Source organism: Nipponia nippon, unplaced genomic scaffold, assembly GCF_047370975.1.
Source record: "Nipponia nippon isolate SJK-2023a ecotype South Korea unplaced genomic scaffold, ASM4737097v1 scaffold_7, whole genome shotgun sequence".
NCBI classification, from domain to species: Eukaryota; Metazoa; Chordata; class Aves; order Pelecaniformes; family Threskiornithidae; genus Nipponia; species Nipponia nippon.
The window spans coordinates 3231914-3256836 of record NW_028262391.1 but is presented as its reverse complement, the minus strand read 5'-3'; the positions used below and the strand labels follow the sequence as shown (position 1 = coordinate 3256836).

The 24923-nt window shown below is 40.3% G+C and overlaps 1 protein-coding gene and 1 long non-coding RNA gene across 9 annotated transcripts in view; both read left to right on the top strand.

The window, feature by feature from the left end:
• NLGN1 (neuroligin 1) overlaps nucleotides 1-4803 on the top strand; it is a 399023-nt gene extending 394220 nt beyond the window's left edge. For all 8 annotated transcript variants that reach the window (XM_087740075.1, XM_087740081.1, XM_087740080.1 and 5 more), the window contains one exon: nucleotides 557-4803. In XM_087740075.1, coding sequence (XP_087596201.1) covers nucleotides 557-1379 — 823 coding nt within the window. In that variant the 3' untranslated portion in view covers nucleotides 1380-4803. The remainder of the gene's footprint in view (nucleotides 1-556) is intronic.
• Nucleotides 4804-9985: 5182 nt separating this feature from the next.
• On the top strand, nucleotides 9986-16816 carry LOC148050761 (uncharacterized). The gene is made up of 5 exons (XR_015700776.1): nucleotides 9986-10036; nucleotides 13151-13249; nucleotides 14623-14804; nucleotides 14888-14986; nucleotides 16083-16816. It is a non-coding gene; the product is annotated as an uncharacterized LOC148050761 (long non-coding RNA).
• Nucleotides 16817-24923: the final 8107 nt, after the last annotated feature.

Here is a 24923-nt window from a genome sequence, read left to right as displayed (position 1 = left end):
ACCATAAAATGTGTAACTTTAAACTTGAAAAGTTTTGTCATTTTCATTAATCTGACTTTCACTGGTAGTTCAAAACACTTTTCTACCTTCGGCCGTTGGACTCTAAGTCACTATGTGTTATACTGAGTTATGCCCTGCCATGGTCTTGCACCTCTGGAAGGCCACAGATACTGCCTACGAACTGAAATGCTGAGCTTTATGAGCTTTCTCTTACTAAAAACGAAAAGCAAAGCTTAACGTCCTCTGACACGAGTCTCTCATAGGCATTTGCCCGCGTTACCACATTGCTGGCAATCTGTCCACAGCAGCAAAAGGTTTCAGTGTGAGAGATACTAGCATTTTGGGGAGCTGGGGAAGTCACTGAAGTCTGTGTAAAAGAAGGGTTCGTTTGCATAATGCTGTTTCTAATCAAGATTATTAAGGCCTCTAATTTTAGGAAATAGCATTCTGCTCTGTCCAATGGCAGACTTAAACATTAAGTATAAAATCTTAATTATGTTAATTTTATAATTCCTTTTGAAATACTTTGTAACATTGGAGATTATTTTTTTTTTAGTGACCCAAATCAACCAGTGCCGCAAGATACAAAATTCATCCATACAAAACCAAATCGTTTTGAAGAAGTAGCATGGACCAGATATTCTCAGAAAGACCAACTGTATCTTCACATTGGATTAAAACCACGAGTTAAAGAACATTATAGGGCCAATAAAGTGAACCTTTGGTTGGAACTGGTACCTCATCTGCACAATCTTAACGACATTTCACAGTATACCTCTACCACAACTAAAGTGCCATCAACTGATAATACTTTCAGACCAACAAGGAAAAATTCTGTTTCCGTTACTTCAGCCTTTCCTACAGCCAAACAAGACGATCCCAAACAACAACCAAGCCCGTTTTCAGTGGATCAGAGGGACTATTCAACAGAATTGAGCGTTACTATTGCAGTTGGTGCATCTTTGCTGTTCCTGAACATTTTGGCCTTTGCAGCATTGTACTACAAAAAAGACAAGCGGAGACATGATGTTCATAGGAGATGTAGCCCACAACGTACTACTACCAATGATCTTACCCATGCACAAGAAGAGGAGATAATGTCCCTCCAAATGAAGCACACTGACTTGGATCATGAATGTGAGTCCATCCATCCACATGAGGTGGTTCTTAGGACCGCCTGCCCCCCAGACTACACGCTAGCTATGAGAAGGTCTCCTGATGATATTCCCTTAATGACACCCAACACCATCACAATGATCCCCAACACTATACCAGGGATTCAGCCCCTACACACATTCAACACATTTACCGGAGGACAGAACAATACTCTGCCCCATCCTCATCCCCACCCCCATTCACACTCAACAACCAGGGTATAGCCAGACAAGACGAAACAAACTTTATTTTTTGATGGATTACAGTAGGTGATATTACTGAAGATTACTTGGCTTTCAACCTACAAGACTCTTGCTATTTAAATATCGAGGAATATTATGTGAATATACATATCAAGAACTTTTGGGGTTTTGAAAAAAATGAATTGTACATATATCAAATGAACTTAAGAAACAAACAAACAAAACAAACAAAAGAGAAAACAAAAAACCCAACTGTTTGCAATTGCTTGAAGCAGTTGTCCTGAATGATACTTTTTCATTCACATTCAAGTATTAATTTTTTGAAGATTTAAGTTACATAATGGAATTAGGCATGTGCAACACAAACAGGAAAGAACTATGACTGAAAATTTTAAAAACCTATAAATATGCACAAGGGACACACTAATGGAATGTCAGATAATTTTCACCAATTTTTATTTGGACCTGTTTTCTTGTGTAGACCATATTTACATATTTGAATAAGTACACAAAGCACCAATGCTGTTAAGGCCTTAGAAAGGGGCCCCTGCTGAAATCTGCCAGTCAAGGAATTTTTACAGCCTGGCAGGTACAACATTATCACATAAGTGCTGTCAGTATAAAAGTTGTGGGAATAAAGGAAACTGGATATTTTTAGCACGATGTGCATGATAATTTATATGCTTGGTGGCTGTGCTGCTGATTAAGCCGTAATTAAAATTCTTCTCATCCCATTGGAGTTTTTAATAGAAGCTTTCTCCATCAATTGGCACAACCTAAAGAAGTTTTTTAAAGGGGCAAAAGTAAGTACAGTAAAATATTTCACGGTAGCTTCAGAAACAGAAGGAATTGCAACAGTTCTTAAAGGTTCTTATGGCATTCTAGGTACACAGTGGTGAACCCTCGCTGATATGAATCCCAGACAAAAAATCTGTATTATCAATGCTCTTTTTCCTTTCCACCTAAATAATTTCTAACTTTAACATAACTATAACTTTAATGGAATCTCCTTTGATGAAGGATTTATAATTTGCTGTGATTTAGTTACAACATATTTAGTTCAAATTGGTAAGGTAAAGTGTGTCCAAAAATTTAATTGCAATGATATTTTGCAATATAAAAACGCCCCAATATTACCGCTCTGATTACACCTTTCGTTTTATTGTTCAAACTCATGTTGCATGTTACAAAGTTTACTTATAATGCTTTAAGATAAAGTCAATTCCCTTTTTGCTATACATTAGCTTTGCCATTCAAATGAATTCTTTAGACCAGATGGCAACAGCGTAGAAAAAGAGGGTATGTAAGAATGGGGAGAGAGCCAACAAATGGAAATTTAAAAATTTGAATACTACATATGTTTGTGTGATTTGAAATGAATGTTCTAAAATCACAAGAAATTTTTCATTCCCCTGTTGCTTTCCAGTAATTATATACCACAGTCCTTTCAAAATGTTTGTATATGTAATCAGATGTACATTTATATAAAGGAAATAATTGAGATGGACTTAAGAGCACATCCCTGATAAATACTTTCTCTCTTACCTGTACTATATTTCTATTAGACTAAAGTTATGTGATTTTTTTTTACATTTTTTCAAATTACTAGCAATTTTGATAGTTTGTAAGATAATGCGAAGAACTTTCTCTGACAAACTAACTGCAGTAACAGAAACATTTCTTTTCAGTTACTCTTTTTCAAGAATGAAAGCTTATTACACACAAAAATTGTATACTACTTGATGGAAAATTACTTTGTACTTCTTGGCCATATTACTGGTCACTGAGTGAAATAAAGATAATCTGGATAACGAATACTATTCCAATGCTAAGAGACCTGATCTTTGCTCATTAAAGAGCTAAAATGTTTATTGCTGTTTTGTCATTTTTTAATGAAGTAATGGTAACTGTCTCAAATAAAGAGTAATATCTTAAGACCAGTCTGGTTTTTGAAGACATGAACATGCCTTCTACAACTAATACAACTGCATATTTATGGGCCAGTCCCACCTGCAACCATTTCTTACAGAAATACTGACATTGTGACTGTGTGATGTCATAGTGCCACACGCAAATCTCCCCTAGTCTTCAGGAGTAAGTTAAAAATGCAAATATCGACACCAAAAAAAAAAAAGCCAAGGAACAGGCCTAATTGAAATAAATCTGCAGTGTTCCGTGACAGGAAAAAAATCACGTGGGTTTTATTTGGGTGATTGAACTTTCATAAACGATTGCTAGGAAGTTCAAAGCGTGTTCGCTAACATCAAGCACAAACGTTAAAACTGCAGCTGAAAGCGAAATAAAGTACTGCAATTTCAGTCATTTTATTTAGCTATTAAAAAAAAAAAAAAAAAGAAATCTATATATTTAATTAGCGTGTGTTACAGTCCCCAGTTTTAAATTAAGCTCTTTCGGTAGAAGCATAAAAATAGTCTTCAAAATCCAGGGCGGTCTGTGTGCAATTTCTGCCTGATGTGGTTGTGCTTTTAGACTGTGACCTGCCAATGTAAACCAATAAAAAGAATTGTCTGCCATCTGATAATTATTGTTTAATAGGAAGATTGTATTTTGCTATGTTGATGAAACAAAATGAAAAAATACAAAAATATTGATGGCCATAAAACAAGATATTCATGAAATATGATTTTATGTGCTTTTCTTAACTTTATCAAAACCAAAATAACTTTCTACTATAGTTTATTTGTGGCCATATATCTATATATCTCTATATATACAGTATCTGGTACTTGTTTACTTTTATTAGTTACAAAATAAATGATTTAGGTAAACCAAGCATGACACTACACTTTATTTCTGTCAGCCAACAGTATTTAAAATGTGAAAGATGAAGGCAACAACACAAATTTTATCACTCCTGTTTGAACAAAACAAGTCCACTCCTGTGATGCAGATACTGTGAATGATATTTTAGTGGCTACTTTCTCATCAAATTACAGCAGCTGGCTTTCCAAAAGTAAGATGGTGTCCCACATTTTAACACAACATTAAGAAAGACCAAGAGCTGTTTTAAAGCTGAAACAAAATAAAAATACAGGAAATGGTTTTGGAATATCTTCATTATGCTTCATGGAATATAAGTCTGTTCTTTTTAAAATATTTATCTGTTTTATTTGTTTTCCATGGTAGCCTACAAGAAAGCAAAACTGCGTGTGATGTTTAATTTCTTGTATCATCCTTGGACCAGATTTCCAATAAAATTAGGATATCAGTCAGTCTTTGGAAGTTCAGTAAAAATATAAAAAGCCTGCATTTATTGCTTTCACACTTTTGTAAATATGTTTGCAGACCTTTTTAAGAAAGTGTATTCTACCATTTTGAGAAAAAAATAACAATGGAATCATTGTCTCGTTTATCTATTAAAATTACAGGCAATATAATGTGCTGTGCTGACATTTCTAGGAGAAATAAAGCAGATAAAAACGCATTTTGCTCAATGGTATCTCAGTTGGTTATACGTGGTATTCTCCACCCACTGAAGCCTTGCAAGGCATGGATGAACCACCTGAATATAATGCTCCCCAGGAAAATGTAGCTGTTGTTTTCAATGTCTGCACTAAACATGGATTCCTATGTCACAAGATTTTAGTTACTGGATATTTTGGTTATTGAAGCGCCCTGAAAACCAGATGAATAGAGGTCTAACAAATAAACACGTTGCAGCTTTAAAGACACCACTGCACAGAAAATGCTGGAATTTCTGTTGCCAACTTCCCTAAGAGATGAAACAGCTGAATTCAAAAGAAGCTGTCAAACATCATGGCGTTCCTTTGATGTTTGTAAGTTGTTGGTTTTTTCCTGTGGTGTTAGTTTAAAATATTGGCCTTTTTTCCCCTTTTTTTCTAGTAATGAACTGTTACAGATGATCGCTTTTTAATGTAAGCGAACATTAGGTAATTTAATTATTATTGTGAAAATGTGCTCCCAAATAAATTAGATTAATGGGAAATTCCCTGCAGAGGTTCTGTTATTTTTCATTGAAACTTCTTGTCAAAATATCTGTTGCAGCAGTTCTGCTTTTTTTTCAGTCTGTAAGCTAAAGGACTTTCTCCAAATAACGTTAAAAATCTCTTTTTCTATTTGAAATAATAACACTATAAGATTAAGATGTCCTTCTGAGGTCTCCAAATAAATATGAACAATTTGAAACACGCAAACGGGCTTTTACGCTAAACATTCTAATTTGATTTAATTCTGGCACATCAATACCTTTGTACGCAGACTAGAAATTAGCAGCATTTGATAAGGCGTTCACGGGAGCTACGCAGCAGAATCACTGAGTTCACCACCAGCCATGTGCAAAGTCCCTTTTCTCTTACCTTCTGTGAATGCTATGGTATAATTGATTTCTTACGTACAGATTCAGTACAAACTTCACTTTGTGAAATGGGAAATGGCGAGAACAAGGCAATGAACTTTATCTGGTGGAAAATGTTTAGAAAAAAATGCTGAGAATCACCTGGGAAGTGTAGATTTTTGTGTGCAACCTGGCGTCATTCCTTTTTGTTGATATTATAATTCTCAGTAACTCATATACATGGGAAACTATAATTTCTGTAATAAGCTTTAGTTTCTAAAAGGAATGTAAGTATTGTATGTAAATTGTGGATTAAAGCCTGTTCTGAGTTTAGTTTCCCTTGCTATTGGGATGAATGAAAAACCTCATAGAAGTGCAACAAATTTGTACAAGTAATTTTCATACAGTATCTCGACATGTTTGTTTTGGTTTTTTTTTTTTTCAATTGAAGATAAAATTACCATCACAGCAGTAAAAGCCATGTAAGTATTTGTTTGTCATGGAAAATGCCTTCTTGTATATATACGCATCTTTCTCCCCATGTGCATACCCACATGCACTACTCCAGCTAATGGCGGAGATTTCAAAAACCGTGAATAAACAGGGAATTTTACCTTTTTGCACCATGCGGAGTCAATTCTGCGGGTCAATGCGAGTGCTGAGTGTGGAGGTGACACCGATACCTCATTCTGCATTCTCCACTCTTAGTGACCAGATGCTCAGCTGATGGCTTTTTTTTTTAGCAGCAGCTGAATTAGTGTTTAGCATAGAGCCATTGCAATCAATGAAGCCCTGACAATTCACACAGCTATCCATCTGCTTCCGGACCTTTAATGTTTATCATGGCTCATCTCAGCTTCCAGCTTTGCGTACCTTCTCACGCACAGGAACACCCACTGACAGAAATTATTACAAGCAGAACTACCTGATTCATGAGCACTATCAGGCACTAAAATGTGCTTTGAGATATGCTTGTAGTTATTTGTACCTAAGTCCAAAATTCAGAAAAAAAGAGCCTTCTACATAAAAAAAAAAAAAACTGGTAATTACACTGAGGCAAAGAACAGGTTTGTACCACAGTTTGCACCCTTAATATGCTGTAGTGAGTTTTATGTTAAAATCTCTTTTAAAAAAGGAACATTCAGTTCTGTCTGATCCTCAAATCTATACATTGACCTATATGTCAAAGACAGAATGCTGCTTTCCAGCAGTTGTGAGCCTGCTCTGCTCTGCTCCATTCGGGAAGGGGAGAGGCATACAGCTGAGCCACTCGCTTGCTGGAAATTCAGGAGAGGAACAGCTGGATTTTCTCGGTCATCTGAATTTTCCCCTCTCAGTGTCAGCAACGCCACGCACTCAGCGTTTATGAGCTTAGCTTTAGAATGATGGCATTTAAAAAAATGGTAAATGTGGAGTTCTTAAGTCTATAGGGTTGGGCAGTTAGTATTCAGGTTTTCTACTTTACAGCTGTAAGAGCCAGTAACTTTTTTTCAAACAGAACTTCATAATACTGGCAACCAGAGGCGACAGTACCAGAGCTCAATTAACAAGAGGTTCGTGAAAGTCTGTGTGAGCTGATAACACTTTAACTGCATTATTTAAAAAAAAAAAAAAAAAAAAAAAAAAAGACAAATTTTGCATGTAGTGATTCTGTTCAGTTGCTGTGGAAGTTAATGAGGATTTCACTGTTGATTTATTTTACTGAAAGAAGGATCAGTTCAGAAATCTGTATGAACTCCTGTGAGGTCCATACAGAAGTTAAACAGCTACAACCATGGCTTCTAAGAGCCTTTGGATGTTTCCAGACCTCCTCGAATTATTTATCCATCCCTGTTTCTGCAAAGATGAGCGTGTATGTTCAGGTATTCACGCTTGGTGGCCGAATAGATAGGTTCTTCCCAAAAAGTCACCTCACCGTGACACTGCAGAATCAGCTCATATACCTTATTTTTCAGCAGGTCTTGTGGGCTTGGGCTCAGCACTGGGTCAGCGCGGCCACATGGCTCTGGGCTGGAACGTGGTTGTATCTCATGGGCGTGAAGGACAGAAAAAGAAAACTTATGACTGCAGAGCAGTCATGGGCCAGCCCCAGGACAACACACTTGCTATAAATTGTCCCCTGAATAAAACGAGGGCAGGAGGCAGTTTGGGAGAGTGAGATGTACAATGTACCTATTTCATCCATTAACTTGCAGAAACAACTTTGGCAGTAATTTAAAGCAATTAAGACTATATGAAAGGTTCTAAAAATAATATATGGTTTGTCACCAAATACATTTTCAGAAGAAGTCATACAATATTTTACTGATTGATGATGAAGATATAGTTGTACAGTGTTGTTTTTCTACTTCTCACAACGTTACTCCTATGTAGTGCTGAAATTTGGCTAAGCAGATGAACAAATTTTGCTCTCATTTGCAGACAGGTAAGTCTAGAGCAATTTCATGAAAGTGGAAACATGGACCTTCACTAAAAAAGGTAAGTAACATCCAAAAGCAATTACTCTTGGCAAGTCAGTAGAGATTCCCCTGTTAAACCATGTGATGATTTTTTGTTCATCAATTTGCCATAAATGTATTTTTCTCTCCCCAGTCAGTAGCTGGAGTAAGTGTACCACGCGCTTCATAGAAGATGAAGGTCATAGGAACCATTGGTTTCTCCTCATGAATCATGACTTTGGTGTCCAAGATTGGAAAATGTAATAGAAGAAGAAAAATAGCAAGCCAGGTTTTGGGGTTTGCTTTTTTGTTGTGGTTTTTTTTTTTCTTTTTTTTTGCTATACGCACATTTGGGTACCTTGATTCTCTGAAGGCTCACCAGAACCCAGGAAAGGATACCACCTTAATTGCGCAGCCATGCGCTTTGTTGGGAATTTTCCTCGTTCCTTGTCCAGGAGAAAAGAGCAGGGTTAAATTTGTGAAAGGAGACTTCTCGCGACAACCACTGCCAAGTGTAGCTCTGAGACACACCAAGGAAGCGTGAAAACACTTGCAAGTTCTGCTATGTTTGACAGAAGAAGGAACATATGTTGTCAAATTTAATAAAATACTGGTAGTGTTAGTATATTTGAGATTCTATTAACTTTGTTTTAAAAAACAAGTCATCCTTTTTCAACAATTTGGTTTATCTTAAAGGGCTACTTGGTTACTAGAATTTGGGCTGTGCTGTAACGCTGCATGTGAATTCCCCTTTGTCCCGTGCTTCTCCTGGTTCCATTCTACAACCCAGTTCAGGGATTTTATTTTAAAACTAGAAACTCTCTGTTTTTATTGAGTTGCTTCAGTATGGACTACTGCTAGGTGCAGTTTGTTTTCTCCAGTTCATTCATCATTTACTCAAAAAGTATATTATCCCAATCCTTTCAGTTATGATTTATTTTCTTATTTTTTTCTTCCTTCCTTTAAGTTTTGGGGTTTTTTTTTTAACTGTTTCTGTGATAAGTGTAATTTTATTCTTCTTCATGCCCTCTCACATTGTTACTACTGTCTCATGCAAATGCAAATATTTGAAATAATTTAAAATCTCTGTTTTCCTCACTTATTTTTGTCAGTTTTCTTGTTCCTTCTAATTGGAATTTTGCTTTATCTTGTTTTTCTTGTAGTTGCATATCCAGGGCTATTCACAGATGATCTTGTTTTCTAGGAAAGTAGTGTCTGGGTACAGAACAGCTCTGGAGACTAAATTCCTTTATTAATTTATGAATTCCCAGACACAGAGGAATTGCTATTTGGGATGGGAATGGAAATCCATCTACTCTAGTATCTCTGGCATCTGGCACGGCCAAGACCAGTTGCTCGTGGGTAGGTACAGGAATCCCTTCAGTCCGGGCCGGCAGGGACCTGCTAGGAAGTTCACAGCCGTCACCGCCTTATCCTCACACAGGTGCCAGATGGTCATTTTCCCCTTTGAAAGATGCTGGAGGTGCAATGTCACAGAGAAAAGCCAACCTTGAGCTAAGGCGAGCATGTACCTCCAGAAATAAGCAGTGACTTGTAAACTCTGCTACTTGCTAGATTATAAAGCTTAAAGAGGCTACAAATGGTTTCTAGCTCGTGGCCACACTACAGACAAGTGCCGATGTATTTTTGCCGGCTGCAGACACTCAGACCTTTGTTCCGAGGTGCGCTTTGCCGCGGAGCCTGGGTCTGTGCTACAGCTGATCCACGGAGCTGAGCTCCCGCTGCCCCGCTGCAGTAAACAGCAACATCCCCATTGATTGCACCTGGAAGGATGAGCACCTTCCCTGGCAGAAGGGAATAAGTTACAGATGTGGAGCATCAAACACAATTTTCTACTGTTTTATAACTTGAAACAGGCCTTTGCTTCCCTTCCTAAAGAGCAGAAGGAGCCTGATAGCTTGGATGTGAGTGTGGGAGGTGGTTTTGCTGTAGATTTCTGGCTGGCTGTAGAAGGTTATCAGAATGAAATTCTTCTTTCCTAAATTTAACTACCAATATCAGGTGCCTAGTGTGAGGAAGCTGACTGGACCTTAACTGAAGTTAGTAAGAGGGTGAATTTTAGCACTGGATAAATCCTAGTCTACTGGTATCTGGTTTTCCCTGTTGACTAAGAGGGAACCAAAAGCAGGTGAAAAAAAAAAAAAAATCGCTCTCCTTTCTGTCCTTCTGATACACTTAACTAACTACGACAGCCTGAAATCTTTTTATGAGATAAAGCATTTATTTTTATATATGTATGCTATTGATAAATATTTCTTTTTAGTTGTATAGATCAGAATGATAGCGTTTTACCATCATTGTTTATTTTATTATTACAGTGCCTATGGCTAAGGGAATAAGACCAGCAGTGATAAGAATTAAATGGCAAAGGCTCTGAGGCAGCATGAAGTAATGAGAAATCCTCACTTTAAAAATGTTATAGTGTAGAAACCTTCCACTGGTAAGTGTAGCTAGGACTGGAGCAGGTTGCATGTGGCTTCTATAGCAGAGAATGCGTTTCAGAACGGATTCTGCCTTGGGATGGCTAGGTGGGCTGGGGAGTTTCTTCTTATTTCTTCCATCTCTCTAAATAGCTCCAAGAGTCTTAACAGATAAGACGCAGTTGTGTGGTTTACAAGAACTGCTAGTTCCACAACATGTTATTTCATTCCATGTGACCTTACTTTGTGAGGGGTAACCTTCGTTAGGAGTGAGTTAGCAAAGTGGAAATGCAGAACAGAGAAATGCCGTAGGGGAGAGAAAGCAAGGGAAAAGAGCTGGAGGAAAAAGCTCAGCCCAGAGGAGTGAATTTTGGGGATCAAACCACTCCTGAGCAGTCTGGCACACCAGCAGAGATGGAAGCTTCTTGTAGCCCTTGGTGAGACTGCTGGGTTTTGCCAGTTTGAGCTGCTTTGATCAGTGGGCTGATCCTTCTCAGAAGTCAGGATGGGTTTAGATGTGTTTAACACACAATAGTCATACTTAACAAAAAAGAGTGGCTGCCTATTCCGGTGAAGTGGGGTCCTTTTTTATGTAGTCAGGCATTCCTCTTTCTCCTCCTAGTTTTGAGTGTGTTTGTAGGCTTCAAACCTTTGTCTAAGGACTATAAGAGATGGTAGAAACAGTGAGAGCTCACATGTGAAAAGGATGAGTTGTATTTTCAAAAACTGCCCAAAAGCAAAGGGGGTTTTATTAGCTGTAAGCAGCAAAACAAATTATTTCTGTCAGCTTAGCAGCCTCTAGTTACAATGTCACAGCGAGCTGCACTACTTTAACCTGTGTTGAGCATGAAGACGTACAATAGACGGATCGATGTCAAGCACTTGAAGAAGGTTTACATGAGTATTTTTAGACTTCTGTGTGGTCTCTGACATCTATTTGACAAGCACTTAAGACCACAAGATTTATAAAAAACATGCTTTAGAGCTATACCTCATTTAAATCATTGTAAACTTACTTTACTGGAGAGAGAACTGATTGTTGTCCTGTAAATCATTAGTATTATGAAGAGAACTATGCAAAATGTGATCACTTATGTCTCAGAGAGGAGTTACATGAATGCCTTCACTGCATTTGTTCAAAGCTCTGCACCTCATGCTGTGTGTTGCAATCAGATTAACTGAAAAGCTAAAACCAAACAGAAAAAACCAGATAAAACTGATAGCAATATTTGCCACACACTGAGGTCAAAGAGGTGTAAAAACTGGCAGATATTGATGGCTTCATTGCCTATGAAACTACTGAAATTATCCATTTAGAGGAGAGATCAATAGGAAAAGCACCAGCTAATGGGGACTACCTGTGGTGCAATCGCCATCAAGTGCATGTCCATCCTGTTGATCTATAAGGCTTCTATAAAGCTGTTTTTTCAGATCAGAGGTCAAAGCTAGAATGTTCTGAATTTCAGAGAACAGCTGTGAGCATTCATGAGACTCACTGACTCCAAGATCTTCTAGGAACTCTTTTATTTACTTGAAGAATTTGCAGAGGCACTGTCATCTGGTTAACCTAGATACCAGACATAGCAGGCTTTGGTTTACAGTAGAATTGTATGGCTTAAAGGTGGGTATGATAACATTTGGTTCACATCTGTTGAGCCAAAAAGAAGCTTTCTTGATACTGTGACTTTTACCTATGTGTCCCTGGCTTCAGTCTTGCATTATACGTGGCATTTTCTGAGGAGGAGAGGTAAGGAGCTGGTGAAGCATGCTTACCTGCAGAATAGCCTTGCTTGGCTTTCACAAAGTTAATGAGCATTTCTAGGAAATAGGAGATATCTTGTCTTTCGTCCCTGACAACAGGAATTTTCCTGCTGGTGTTCAGACAGTTAGTTTCTGCAATTAGATTTGCATTAATATCTACTCTCTTTTTTTCTCTCTGTTCTTGTAGGTATAAGCTAATGAAACAAGAAATCTTGAATGTTCTTGTTTAACTTTTGAATTTAAAAATGTCTTTGCCTTGTTGATGTTAGTGACTGCACAACCCTAGGAAGTTATGAAGCTGTTACGCCTAGGCACATTAAGTTGGTGATTGCAAGGCATACTGGAATACAACAGTACTGCACAAGCACATGACATTGTAAAACAACCACAAACACTGCGGCCTCCATAGCCCCACTGGCTGTCTTGGCAGTGTGAAAGGCTCACTGGAAAATCAAGAAAGGTTATCAAAAGGCAGCACTGGCACTGGAAAGCAAGTCTTTCTGCAGGCTGGTAAGGGTAAGTGGTCATAGCCCAGCCGAGTCCATTGGGGACCCTTCCACATGGCATTTGCAGGCATCAGGCTGAAATGCAGCAGTAGGGAGCAATCAAAGAGCTTATTTCAGGTTTTTGTCACTGTCATGATGGTAATGGATCTAGGGCTGTGGTCTTGTGTGCTAAGGAAATAGAAATAGCAAATTAAATCTTGGTAAAATCTTAAGAAAAAAAAAAAGAGTAAACATTTTCTGAGGCTAAAATTTTCATCTGAGCTGTTGGCTTGCTGATGACCTTAACTCACAGATGTTATAGTAGACCTGCTGTTGTTTTGCCGCACGCTAGGTGACAGCGGCCGGAGTATTCAGGTGCGTGTTCCAAACTAGAGCACATCTGTAGCTACTTCAGCCTCATCACCTCTGCGATCGGTCTGTAATCCCTCAGGTAGGTGCTGAACTTATGTTTCCCGAATATTCATCCTGGGTTTATGTTGCTATGGTCAGTGCCTTCTCCTGGGTAGAGAAAACTGATCATGCTATAAGGAGCTGAACTTGGAATTTGCAGACTGGAAATCTTTGGCATCCTATATAGCAAACGACATAGGACAGGCTGCATTTCTCTCACAATGTGAAATTATTTTTAAGATGGGATCAACTACAGATAGTTGCATAGAAAAAAGTGTCATTAAAACTCAAAGAGAAAGAAATGCTATAACAATTTCACCAATCATTTGTTTCTTGGTTTAAAAAAAAAACACAACAATTTTCATATTTCCATTGGTCAAATTTAGTAATACCTTTAAGTAATACATAGAAAGATAACCTATATTTTTCACAATTATTGCAAAATTATATTGCAGTTGTTATTCTGAATGAACCAATTTCATATGTCTTCAACAACAAAAAGAAAGAATAGCAATAAAATATAAGAATCTGTGATCTCACCATTTACCATGTGCAAGCCTGAGATGCCGACCCACAAGAGACATCCTCCAACATCTACAAGCTCATTCAAAGTAGCAGCCTCAGAGTTGCTTTGGATTAAACTGGCAGTCCTATGAGGCATCGCGTTCCAAAAGCAGGAGCCTCTGCAACACGATGGTGCATGTGAACTGGGCAGGGGTAGTGAGGGGATAGTGGTACCTGACCTTTTTCATCGCCATTCAATGATCTATGGAAGATGGACAAGACCAGAATGGCACAAACCCGTTTTGTTACTACCAGCAACCCCACTCTAGCTCCTTTACGTGCGGTCCCTCTTTCTTGCCTTGGAGAGATCCATAACAGCCGAGCTTGTGCCCAATTAGGCAAGAGTTAAAACCAGCAATTAAAAATACTAACATTTAATTTTAGAGTGGAGGCAGACTGGAATATCCAGAGTAGACAGCAGGGTCAACAGCAGGCATGGTCTGTAAATTGACTCTGTCTGGTGTGAGCAAACTAGGTAACTGCTGATTAGGCAGGTCTTGTGATGTGCCTTTTGTGAAAACAAATTCAAGCTGCAGCCTTCCATACACAGCACAGCTGATGATGGGTTGTTACTTAAAGGTCTGGGAAAGCAGCTTTCAGATCCCAGGCTTGTCAGAAAAAACAGCAGGAGGGGGCACATATAATGAAAACAAATGTACATGGAGAACTGGACGGGCAACAATGGTGCAGAAGTCAACAGTGTGATGTGCCCCGAAACGTATTGCAGGAAACTCTGTAAAGTCAAAGCTGACCCAGGACACTGAAATAGCTTCCGTGTATTTATTACTTGCTGTGCTTGGGTCCTGATGGGGCAAACAGTATCAGTTATGCTTTTCTTCCCCTATGCAGGATGTCACAATTGTAGGATACGTCCTATCCTTGGAGAAAGAGACTGTAAAATTGCAGTGACAGGTACAGCTGGTTGTAGGAGGAAGAAAAAGCAGCAGCTAGCGATGGCCATGCTGGGGGAGGCTGAAGGGCACTGACAAGTGCCATCGCCAGCTGGAGCAGTGCTGATGAGCAAAGCGCAGGTCAGCATCGGAGGTGGCGGCGGTGGGTGTGCAAGCTATTCCTGTAAGCCCCAGTGACCACAAAACATGTTCCTTTCATTCAGTACGAAGATGGTTTTCAGACAGCATTTAATGAATCACTTCCCTTACAAATGAGGAGCAGAAAACATCCTTTAATCAACAGAACCCTCTCATTGCTGTTGGTAAGTTTTTCACAGGTGTTTAAAAAAAAAAATCTCATTTCCAGCTGTCACATGTGCACAGTTCTCAAAATAGCTGAGAATTTGGAAGCCATTTTATGGATTTTTAGGTTTTAAAGAACTTTCTGACTGGGAGATGGGACTGCATAGGAAGAGGAAATAAGAGGGGGGCACTAGGCTGACTTAATTCTTGTGAGCGCGAGACCACGCTCACTAGCATTAGGAATAATTCTTCTTTTTGTTATTTAACTCCTGGTAGTAGGCACTAATTTTACAAAAAACAAGAACTGTAGGAAAATCTACTATAATTATTAGTTGACCTACTCTGCAAAAGGCAGCTGCTGTAATTTTGCATGCAGTTCCAGCAGCAGCTGTTTATCTAATGAGCTTTGGAAGACGAGCTCTCCCAGCCTGACAGCTCCAACAAATACAGAAGCATGGCAAAAAGTGGCATTGATGTTTCAATAAGTGACATTCTTTCCTCTGAGTCAGCATGAACAAATGCCATGGAAGAGGGCTGGAGGTGCGGGGAGGCACCACCTTTAAATAAGGCTTAAAGCCAGCCACCATTAAGAACGAGGGACTCTCCAGCGCACAGATGATAAATATGTGCATGCAGTCATAAACTTTAAGGAATCTATGAAAGACAGAGACATTTTGGGGAAGGAGAAAAGCATTTTGGTTCTTTGCAATATGTGTGAGCTTAATAAATGCTATTGGTTATTTCTGCATTGCTCTAAACAAAGTAATTCAGGTCTCTTAAAGAGAAGTCCTGTTGTAGCACTGGACCTTCATCCAGAAGAAGCTCTCTGCAGGTCCATATGATGCTGCTGCTCCAATGTACTGCAGTGTAAGGCTTGTATCTTTACAGCATTGTGCCAGAAAGCCATGCTGTTGTCACCTTTGTGTTTAAGCCTCCAGCCAAGTTGTCGCTTCTGGTGGTCTCAGTTCTTGCTGCCAACAGCTGAACCCCAGAAAAATGTCCATATTCAGGAATCAGAAGTTGGAATTAAAGCTGCATATCCCATTTGGCTTTGCTCTGATCCACAATTGTTCTCACAGTACACTTAAAAATAAAATGACCTCTTTCTTTTTCTAGCTGTGGTCATAATTGTCATTCCCCACCAGATGCCCTAACTTCCCACTGCGCCCCGCCGGTTCTGCTGCCCCTGTTGTCTTTCAGTCCAAAGAGTTTCTGAACAAGAGACATGCTTTTATGGAGCCTGGCAAAGCTTCAGAAGGGAAAAGGAAAAAATCAATACTGCTTCAAAGCAAAGTCTTTGCTTCAGTGAATATGACATTTGCCCTTTCTTCACTAGTGGGAAAAACAACAAGGACACTTACACTGGCAATGGAAATAGAATGAACAACAACAGAGAGACCTTCCAGGTCTGACTTGTAAAGGGAAATAACTTTATAGTCATTGTCCCTATTTGGCGACATCAAAGGCAGGTGTGGGGTGTTAGGCAGTGCAGTCTGGGAATGAAGTGGAAAGTAACACAAAGTCAAAGAGAAGAGTTGAAGGAATTTGGAACAAGCGATAATGGGCTCTGCTCAAGAAACCAGGGAATGAAAGACACGACACAAAGGTCAGGTCCATCGCTGCATAATCGAATCAACTATAAAATGTCACCTGCAAAGATGGGCCATAATATTAAAAGGACCTTCCAGTAAGTTTTACACCATTTTGACAGCTTCACAGCAACTGAAAATGGCGACAGAAGCTCACACTTCGCTAAGGAACAGCTTCCCAGTAGGGTCAAAGCAGGTCAGAATTTTTCCAACAGAAGTCAAAAATGCCAATTAAGGAAATTATTGTTTCTGCAAAATCAAAATAACTTTTAAAGACTCTCGCTGATGTTTTTGGAGGATTTACAAAAATGTAAACTAAATGTAAACCCTACAAGTCTGCTTCAATTATTTTTCATACTCAAGTTTCCATTAATTTCATTTTCATTTAATTTTGACTGGGTGTTTTGTTTCCAGTTCCTTTTGTTTCAAAATTAGATGCTTGTTCCAAGTTCTTAATTTCATTCTGTTTTGACCATGCCACTTCCTAGCTAGTTTTCCAAGTTGTTTTGTTTTGATGTTTCTACTTCTGTGTCATTCTTCACATGAACTTTGTGGGCCTCTTTCTTTTGGAATAACGTGCATTGTTTCAATAGGCTCTGTGTAATTGTTTGAAAATAGTCTTTTGTAAAGCAAGTATTATTTTCCTTATGTGAAGCTGTGCCTTCAGCTGCCACTAGCTTCGTTGTAGCTGCTGGCCTGTGCAGTGGAGAATTTGCAGCACCTAACTTCCCCCACCAAGAGGGGATCCTGGGTCAGCTGCTGTTGTTGCAGTCATGTAGTGGAGCAGACTTCATCCTTGGTGAATCAAATAGCACGATTTCTGAGGAGCACAGTCGTAGTGTAGCAGGACAGTCATGTACTCATATGCTGACCCCTGTACTTGTGCTGGGTGAGAGTTCTGCAGCTACAAGAATCAATAAAAATGTATTGATTTCTCCACACCATCATAAAGCTTGTCTGCTCCAATCTCCAGTTTGCAAGCTGAAAAAGGAGACTGTAAAACTACAATTGTCTTAGATTTTCTCTCCTCCTTCCTCCCCGATTCCATGCTTCTCACACAGGAGACCAAGATCTGTTTCTGACAGAGCCACCTGGCCAGGGAGCCATAGCCCCACTCGCTGTATCACAGCATCCTACTCTTTTAACACTTGACTTGTGAAAATAGCTGCTTTTGAACTTTTCTAAATAGAAGTGCAGGGGGATTGCCCCAAAGGCTAAAGTTGAGTGACTTCTCTGGGGCTTAACTCATCCATCTACATGCAAAGCAAATGGTAGTCAAGGAAATGTAATGTGAGTGAAGAGCTCAGTGCATCTCTGGATATTCCAGATGCACGTAAATTTGCTTTTTCCGGGTCATTTCAGCTCCCTTTGCAACTGTTTGATGTTTTCTGTTCTAGGGAGAAGGCAGGTGGCCATCATTCGCCTGAAGAACATGGGAACGTCCTCCCCTGTTAAAAACTGTCTCAGTGGTAAAAATGAAGCAGGTGAAGGGTAAAGCAGTATTTTCAATAATATTTAATTTCACAGAAACTGTCACCTAAAGCCATACCTGTCAAAAGGCGAGTGGGCAGATGTCTGCTTCTGGTACTCACAGAGACTACTTGGGAAGCTTGGCTTCAGACTTCTGGGGTGGATGCAGCTGTTTCTCAGCTCTGTAGTCAGCCTTGGTTAAATCCCAAAGTCCTGACAAAACACATGGAATGCAGTCATGGAGCAATCAGATTGGAACAGATTTACCCAGAAGACAAAAACGCAAGTCCCCTGCAAATTGCAGAATACACTTTGATGATTTCCATGATTTCATCAACTAGGTCAGCATTATCATGAAACAATCATGTTAGAGTGTTACAGAACAACAAAAAATGTGACCAGAAACATCGTATAGCATTTAAAGGCATCAGTCTTGGATGCCTTTGTTTCTATGGAGAACCAGGGCTTTAACACTCAGCTGTCCCCATTGAGAAGATCCCCAGCTGCACCAATTTTGATAAAAATATGTGCAGCATGGCAGGCAGGTAAAACTGTTAGGGTAGATATATGTGACCACTGGTCAAATGACCAACTGTGTATCTGTCACATCTATATTTAAAGTGTACGTTACTTAAGGCAAGGTATTCGTGGAATAAAATATGTGTAGCTACTGCTTTCTGCTCTACCAGCTGGAGGGTGAGGCAGACCTGCTGACAAACAGCAAAATGCTGTGGTTTATCTGCCATACTACCGTTTGTGACTTTCCCCGCCTTCATGGTTTCAGTCCCATAATTCATAGATCCACCCTGTTGGGGCCGTTACACGCAGGACGTTGAGGCAGGCTCTCATGTGCAGAATATTATTAGTGGGGTCTGCAGCTGGGAAGAGCAGTGGTGGGCGCCCCAGATCAGTGTCCTCTGGGGGCTCTCTCCAGTGCAGCAGTGGTGAGGATGAAAAGGAAGATGATGATGGTTTTTGGCATGCTGTTCTGCTATTTATTATACGCTTCTTTCAATGGGATCAACTCAAACTCCCTCTCGGATGTTCCTTTTTGTGGCGTGATTACAGCTAAGTTGAGCATGGTAATTAGATAGAGGCGTTGCACATGGGTCATTAACCTTCTGTGCACATGTATTATTGGATAATATTTTAGTATTTAAAATACTAATAGTGTTTAGTATACAAACACTGCTTTGCTGTGGACTATGTTTTATTCGTCTCTAATATAAACTAACATCTACAAAATGAGGTGTGAAAAGGTTGGGGGAAAGGGCTGATTTTCATACCAGTGGTAATGGCTTCCCAGGAGAACCCGACGTATAACATTACTGGGGTTTGCAGGTGCAAAGCCGTGGGAACAATAAACAAAGACGCGAGAACAATGGGAAAGCACTGCCTCAGCAGCTGATGTGAGAGATTACAGAGCTGCAAAGAGCAGCCCCTGAGCACTGCTAAGGCTGAGGCACCTAAGGCACAGCGCAAATTCAGTTTTAGCATGAGCAAATGCGATGCCATAGTGCTCAATGTCTCATCTTGGCCTCAGACTTAAGCCGTAGTCTTGCAATAAAGTATAAGAACACAGCCTTTACATCAAGATATACATGCAAGCCAATATATACTTTGGGTTTCATTCTAGACTTTTTAAATATGGTGTTTATTCAAAGGAAAAAGAATATAATCCTTCCTAAATAAACATAAACTCACATCTCTTCCCTCGCTGCCATGCGGAAATCAGGACTCCGTAGCCCACAGATCACAAAGTGAGTCATGCTGAAGTACAGAAAATATAGCCCAATCAAGCTGGTAAAACAACCCAGATTTTAGAGATGAAGGTCTCTAAATTAAGCATGTTCTGCTGCTGACCCCCAGGCTGTTAATGCTCATGACTGTTTGCTCCAGCGCCGCAGTTGCTATGGCAATTCATATAGACAAAAGCAGTAACCTTTCAGGATCCAACCAGGTAAAAAACTAGGACCTAAATTATACTCAGAAACAAACAGGAAGCTGATATAGATGCCAAAGAATCGATATACCGTATTCTCGGTGTCTAATACCATTTCACAGGCAGGCGGCTACCTTCTGTAGAAGCTGCACATTCCCAATGCCTTTGAACACTTGCACCACACAGAGCACATTGCAGCAACTCTGACTTGGGAACAAAAAATCAAAAAACTCTTGTAAAGAAACTGGGAAAAAGCAACAAAGGTCTAAGCAGACCCAGGCAATGCCTACTTGGATGCTACTCTACAAAAAAAGTCAGATGGTGTCTTATTAGAAGCTAGATGAGGTATTTTTCAGATTCTTTGACGTGATGCTAAGATGGACCCCAAGCACCTGCAAACGACAAATCTCTTTCACAGCAGGGAGACAAGCATGTGGATAGGATGGGATCGGTTGTATTTTAGAGATAGCAGGCTGGACCTTGTTGCCATTTAATTAGGGAATCCATCTTGTTCATGCTTCTAGGACTATAGCACCTTAAATTGCATTAAAATATGCTTCTCCCTAGAAACGGAATTGGAAAAGACAACAGGATTGTCAGCAGCTACTTTGACACAATTGCATAATCTTAGTTTTGTCATCTCCAGTAATGAAGCCAGTGATATAAAAAAGAGATTTATCAGATGGAGACCATAGATTTAGCACACTGAAACTTCCTTATGTCCCTCACACACATCATTATAAAGTGCGAAATATCACCCCAAACATCAGATAAATCATGTATCCAAATCTGCACTTCTAAGGATTTTCAGTCCCTGGCTTCTTTTTCCTCACCTGGAGGTGCAAATGACCCAGAATGGGCGACAGACGGGAACCCCTTCCATCCCCACAAGGCAGTCCGCAGACCTTCTAGATGGGCCAAACCAGAAACGCTGCGACTCCGACCCGCCTGCGGCACGAGAGATCTTCCTTATGGGGCACTACCAACTAGAAACAGTCGCCCACAGCAAAGTTGCAAGCCTGAAAGTCTGTCAGCTCTCATTGACTGTCATAACAGGACTCACCCTGATTGTACCAAGAATTTGATCGAGCCAGTATCACTGTTAACGTTGATGAGCATCATTGCAGGGAAGAAGTGATTGTATCTCCCGTCAGGTACAGCTCCTCCTCGCAAAGCAATGCGCTGGCACAACTCAGTACTGTAACATTTCATTCCTCGCCTTGCCTGCACATCTTTCTTCTCGGAGAGCTGCAGACACACCAAGTAAATCAAAGGTATAAGAATTTATGCAACCCAAAGCAGCACTGGATTTTTGGAATGACATCATGATTGTATATGGGTACTAATAAAAGGCAAAGGTTCCCTGAAGCCGCAGGCTATAAAGTGTAGTAGAGCAATATGATTAAGACAGAGTTAAGCCGTATTAAACTTTGAAGAAAAAGGCATTCCATAGTGACATGTTAATAGATCCCAGGAAAGATTTGTTAATGGACTAAAAATTGAGAAGCTCTTTGTAGGCAGCATTAAGGAAAAAGAAAATCACTATTTCTCTATGAGTGAGATTCACTTAAAAAGAAGCCAGAGAAGGCAAGAGCACCGGGTACACCCGGGGCTGCCTGCCCGGGGCTTGGAGGCAGGAACACGCGGCTGGTCCCAGCACGCCTCCAGCCCCGGTGCTGCACCGTGGGTCTGCACGGCCACCCCTGCGTTAGGGCTTTCTTCCCATCCCACTGAGCGTACGTGTGAATAAAACCTTATGATTTGGGTCTACGAAGGTGGTTTGGGATGTGGAGATTTCCTGAAGACTTCTTCCAGAGTGTGAACCATGGAGTGTGTCACAACATATATCCAAATAACGACTATTTTTCAATTAAAAGGCACTGCAGTTGGGCAATAGGCAAAAATGAAACGTGGTGTCGTCAAAGTCTGAACCTTGTAAGGACACTGAGCCCAGTAAAAAACTTCATCTGGCTGGTATGAGACACTAAAATTTACACTGATGGCCGCCTGAAAGCAATTGTAATAAGGGGAAAAAAATGGCAGTAAAATGTTTGTCTTGTCCTGATCTCACTTCTGTGATCTCCTTTCCAAGCTGACATATTGGAAGCCACAAAAGTGACAATATTTCGGAGCACACTCGCCTCTGAAAGGCAGAAAGCACCAGAACGAGTAATACTGTCTCCTCTCGATCGTGAAAGGCTGATTTATTCTTGCCGCATTATTATAAAAGGTATCATATATTTTGTAACATGCTGAAAGCAGTGGGGGACCTTTACTTGGCCCATCTCATATCTTTGGCTCAGCTTTATTTTTCTAATCAGATACTTTTAGTCTCCCACACTATTAAACAAAAACAGAGCAAAGGCAAATAAATCAAACACCTTTCTTCAAATTAGTTCATAATCTCTCCTGCGAGCGGTCAGTTTTGCGCTAGCTATCAAGCATTTTTAAAACCAGCTTTTCTCCCATGGCACTGAATTCCATGAATAAAATTTCTGTGATGATATTAATATATAAGAAATTAAAACCTCCTGGTTGATTTCTAGCTTCTACATCCACAGTCTTAACTCTAGGTTCCTTCTTTTCTCTGCTGCCTTGTCCAGATGCACCTAAGCTTCTCAGATTTTCATACCATAAACTCCAACCTGCGTGTCACAATGAGAAAGTAGCGTATGAACTTTGGATGTGGCTTCAGAGAGGACTGGACGTTACCAGGGGTAATTGCACAGCTGCTGTTGTACCATCAAACACAGAGCCCTCTTCTGCAAAAGAGGCTCTCCTACATGTTTGATGAAGGCGAGCAGCGTAGATCAGTGGTGACAAGAATTAATAAAACAGTCGCCTAAACCCCAGCACTGGTGCTGCTCCAGTCCAGCCCTGCTGTGCTTCTGCTGGGATTTCTGCAAATGGTTCCTCAGGTTTTTTCTTCAGACCTGAGGCTACAAGGCACCATGGCCCAGCAGCATGCTAAGGAGCATGGCACCCGGCTGGTGCTTGTCACCCCTCATGCGCCCAAGCCCCAGGGCAGTCCCGGCGATGGGGTTGCTCTCCCGCCCTCGTGGCCAGGTGTTTTGCATTTGGGAGCCCAAAACCAGGCTGAGCCCAGGTGATGCAGGCTCCTCTCAGGTCATTGCAGCCAGGTGTTTTGCATTTTGGAGCTCATGCATTACATATAGGAGCCAAAGTGGAAATGGCTTGGTTTAGTCCTGTGAGCATCAGCAGTTACAGCCTGGCAGCTGGGAGGAGGGACATACCAGCCCCCCAGGAGTCTCTGCTGGAAAGAAACTTCCAGAAAGAGGGGGCAAAAGCAGAGATGTGAGGTGAGAAGGGAAGAGGTGGGCAGATGGCAGAGGGGGGCTGCAGCTCTGGGGCCCTGATCTCCTACATCTGCAAAGCAGGTTTGGAGGAAAGGCCTAAAAGAGTGAGACACCCATAATATCCTCAGTCAGGGAAGGAGATCCCTCCCCAGAGTGGAGGTGGGTGTTTGACCATCTGAAGGGGAAGGTAGGATGCATTTATATGGTTATTTTACAGATACTCCTGAATGGATGTGTTTTGAGGCAGGGGGTAAACCAGGGGAGTTAACAGAAGTGCGGCCGAGGAGCCATGCTCGCTTGCCTTGCTTTTCATGCAGCAAAGCAATATAATGAGTCCAAAAAAGGAATTCAGCACTGGGGGGGAAGGGTCCTTTTCTTAAAAAAAGTCATATATTTTTTTCAGATATTTTTCTAACAGAGTCCTATGCAATAGGAAGATGTTTAAGTGTTGACTTGTTTAGGATACTTATGATCTTAATTATTAATTCAAGTTTTACACTATATAGTTTTTTTTTTTTTTACCTCTTATGTTCCTGCTACAGTTAGCACGAATATTTAAGATACATGAGATGGAACTGTCCTAGGGCTTTTTGTTTGTTACATGTCACAGGGTTTTTTCTTTTAGATGATTTCCATGTTAATAACTACTTAGCTTTTTCTTCTGGCTTTTGTTTTACTTGAGGAAATTATACCCCTTCTCCCCTTGTGGAAGGGGGGAGTGACATAGGTGGTGGTTTTTTTTTTTTTTTTTATATCAGTATGTATTCTTTAAGTGAGAACAGTATTCCTTCCTAAAACATCTAGCTTCTGTTGAGCACAGTAAATAATGAAATTATGTATTTATTATTCTTTTTTATTTTTTTAAAGGCATGATAGAGAGGCAAGCCATTTAGCAAATCGGGTACAAAACTAAGATCTATATTTTAAGAGCTGCAGGGGAGTTGGAAGAAAATTGGCTCTTATGATGAAGCGTTATTCAGTCCATCACACATGTGAAGTCCAATTTTGTCCCTGAGGTGAAGAGATGTATTTTTTCCCCTTTCTATATAACCTTGGAATTTGCAGAATTTTCTTATGTGCATTACTGTACCACTTGGCAGTGCCTCTGACACGTGTAATGATTTGGGATATGCTAATAAGCATGGCAGGGGCAAATATGTGTTTGTTTGCAGAGCTAGGCAGTAAGGGTGGTAGGAATGGGACTTAGACTCTTGAGGCTGCTATCCAGTCCTGTTTCCCCCATGTAGCTGCTCTTCACAATGGGAGAATGGGGATTTTATTGTTTGTTTTGGTCTGGACCTCTACCAATTTTCATTGCTCTTGATAAAGAATTAATAAAAATCAGTGGTGTTTGAATTAATGTGTCTGTGTGCTCAGGACCAGCCCAGGGGTCCTGAGCACTGTGCAAGACCTGTGTAAAGTATTAGGGAGTCACCAACACCTCTATATCACCCGAGCATCACCTGTGCTTTAGGGTTCTGTGGTTAAGACTGCCTCATGCTCCTTAGCAGTGATTTGAAGGTAGGGTAAATTGGCCATTAAATTAAAAACCGAGAGACTAAGTCAGCTCTAGTTATTTGAATGAGTGTGTTGCTATAAATCATTAATAAATACATCCCAAGAGGCAGGAATAGGTGTG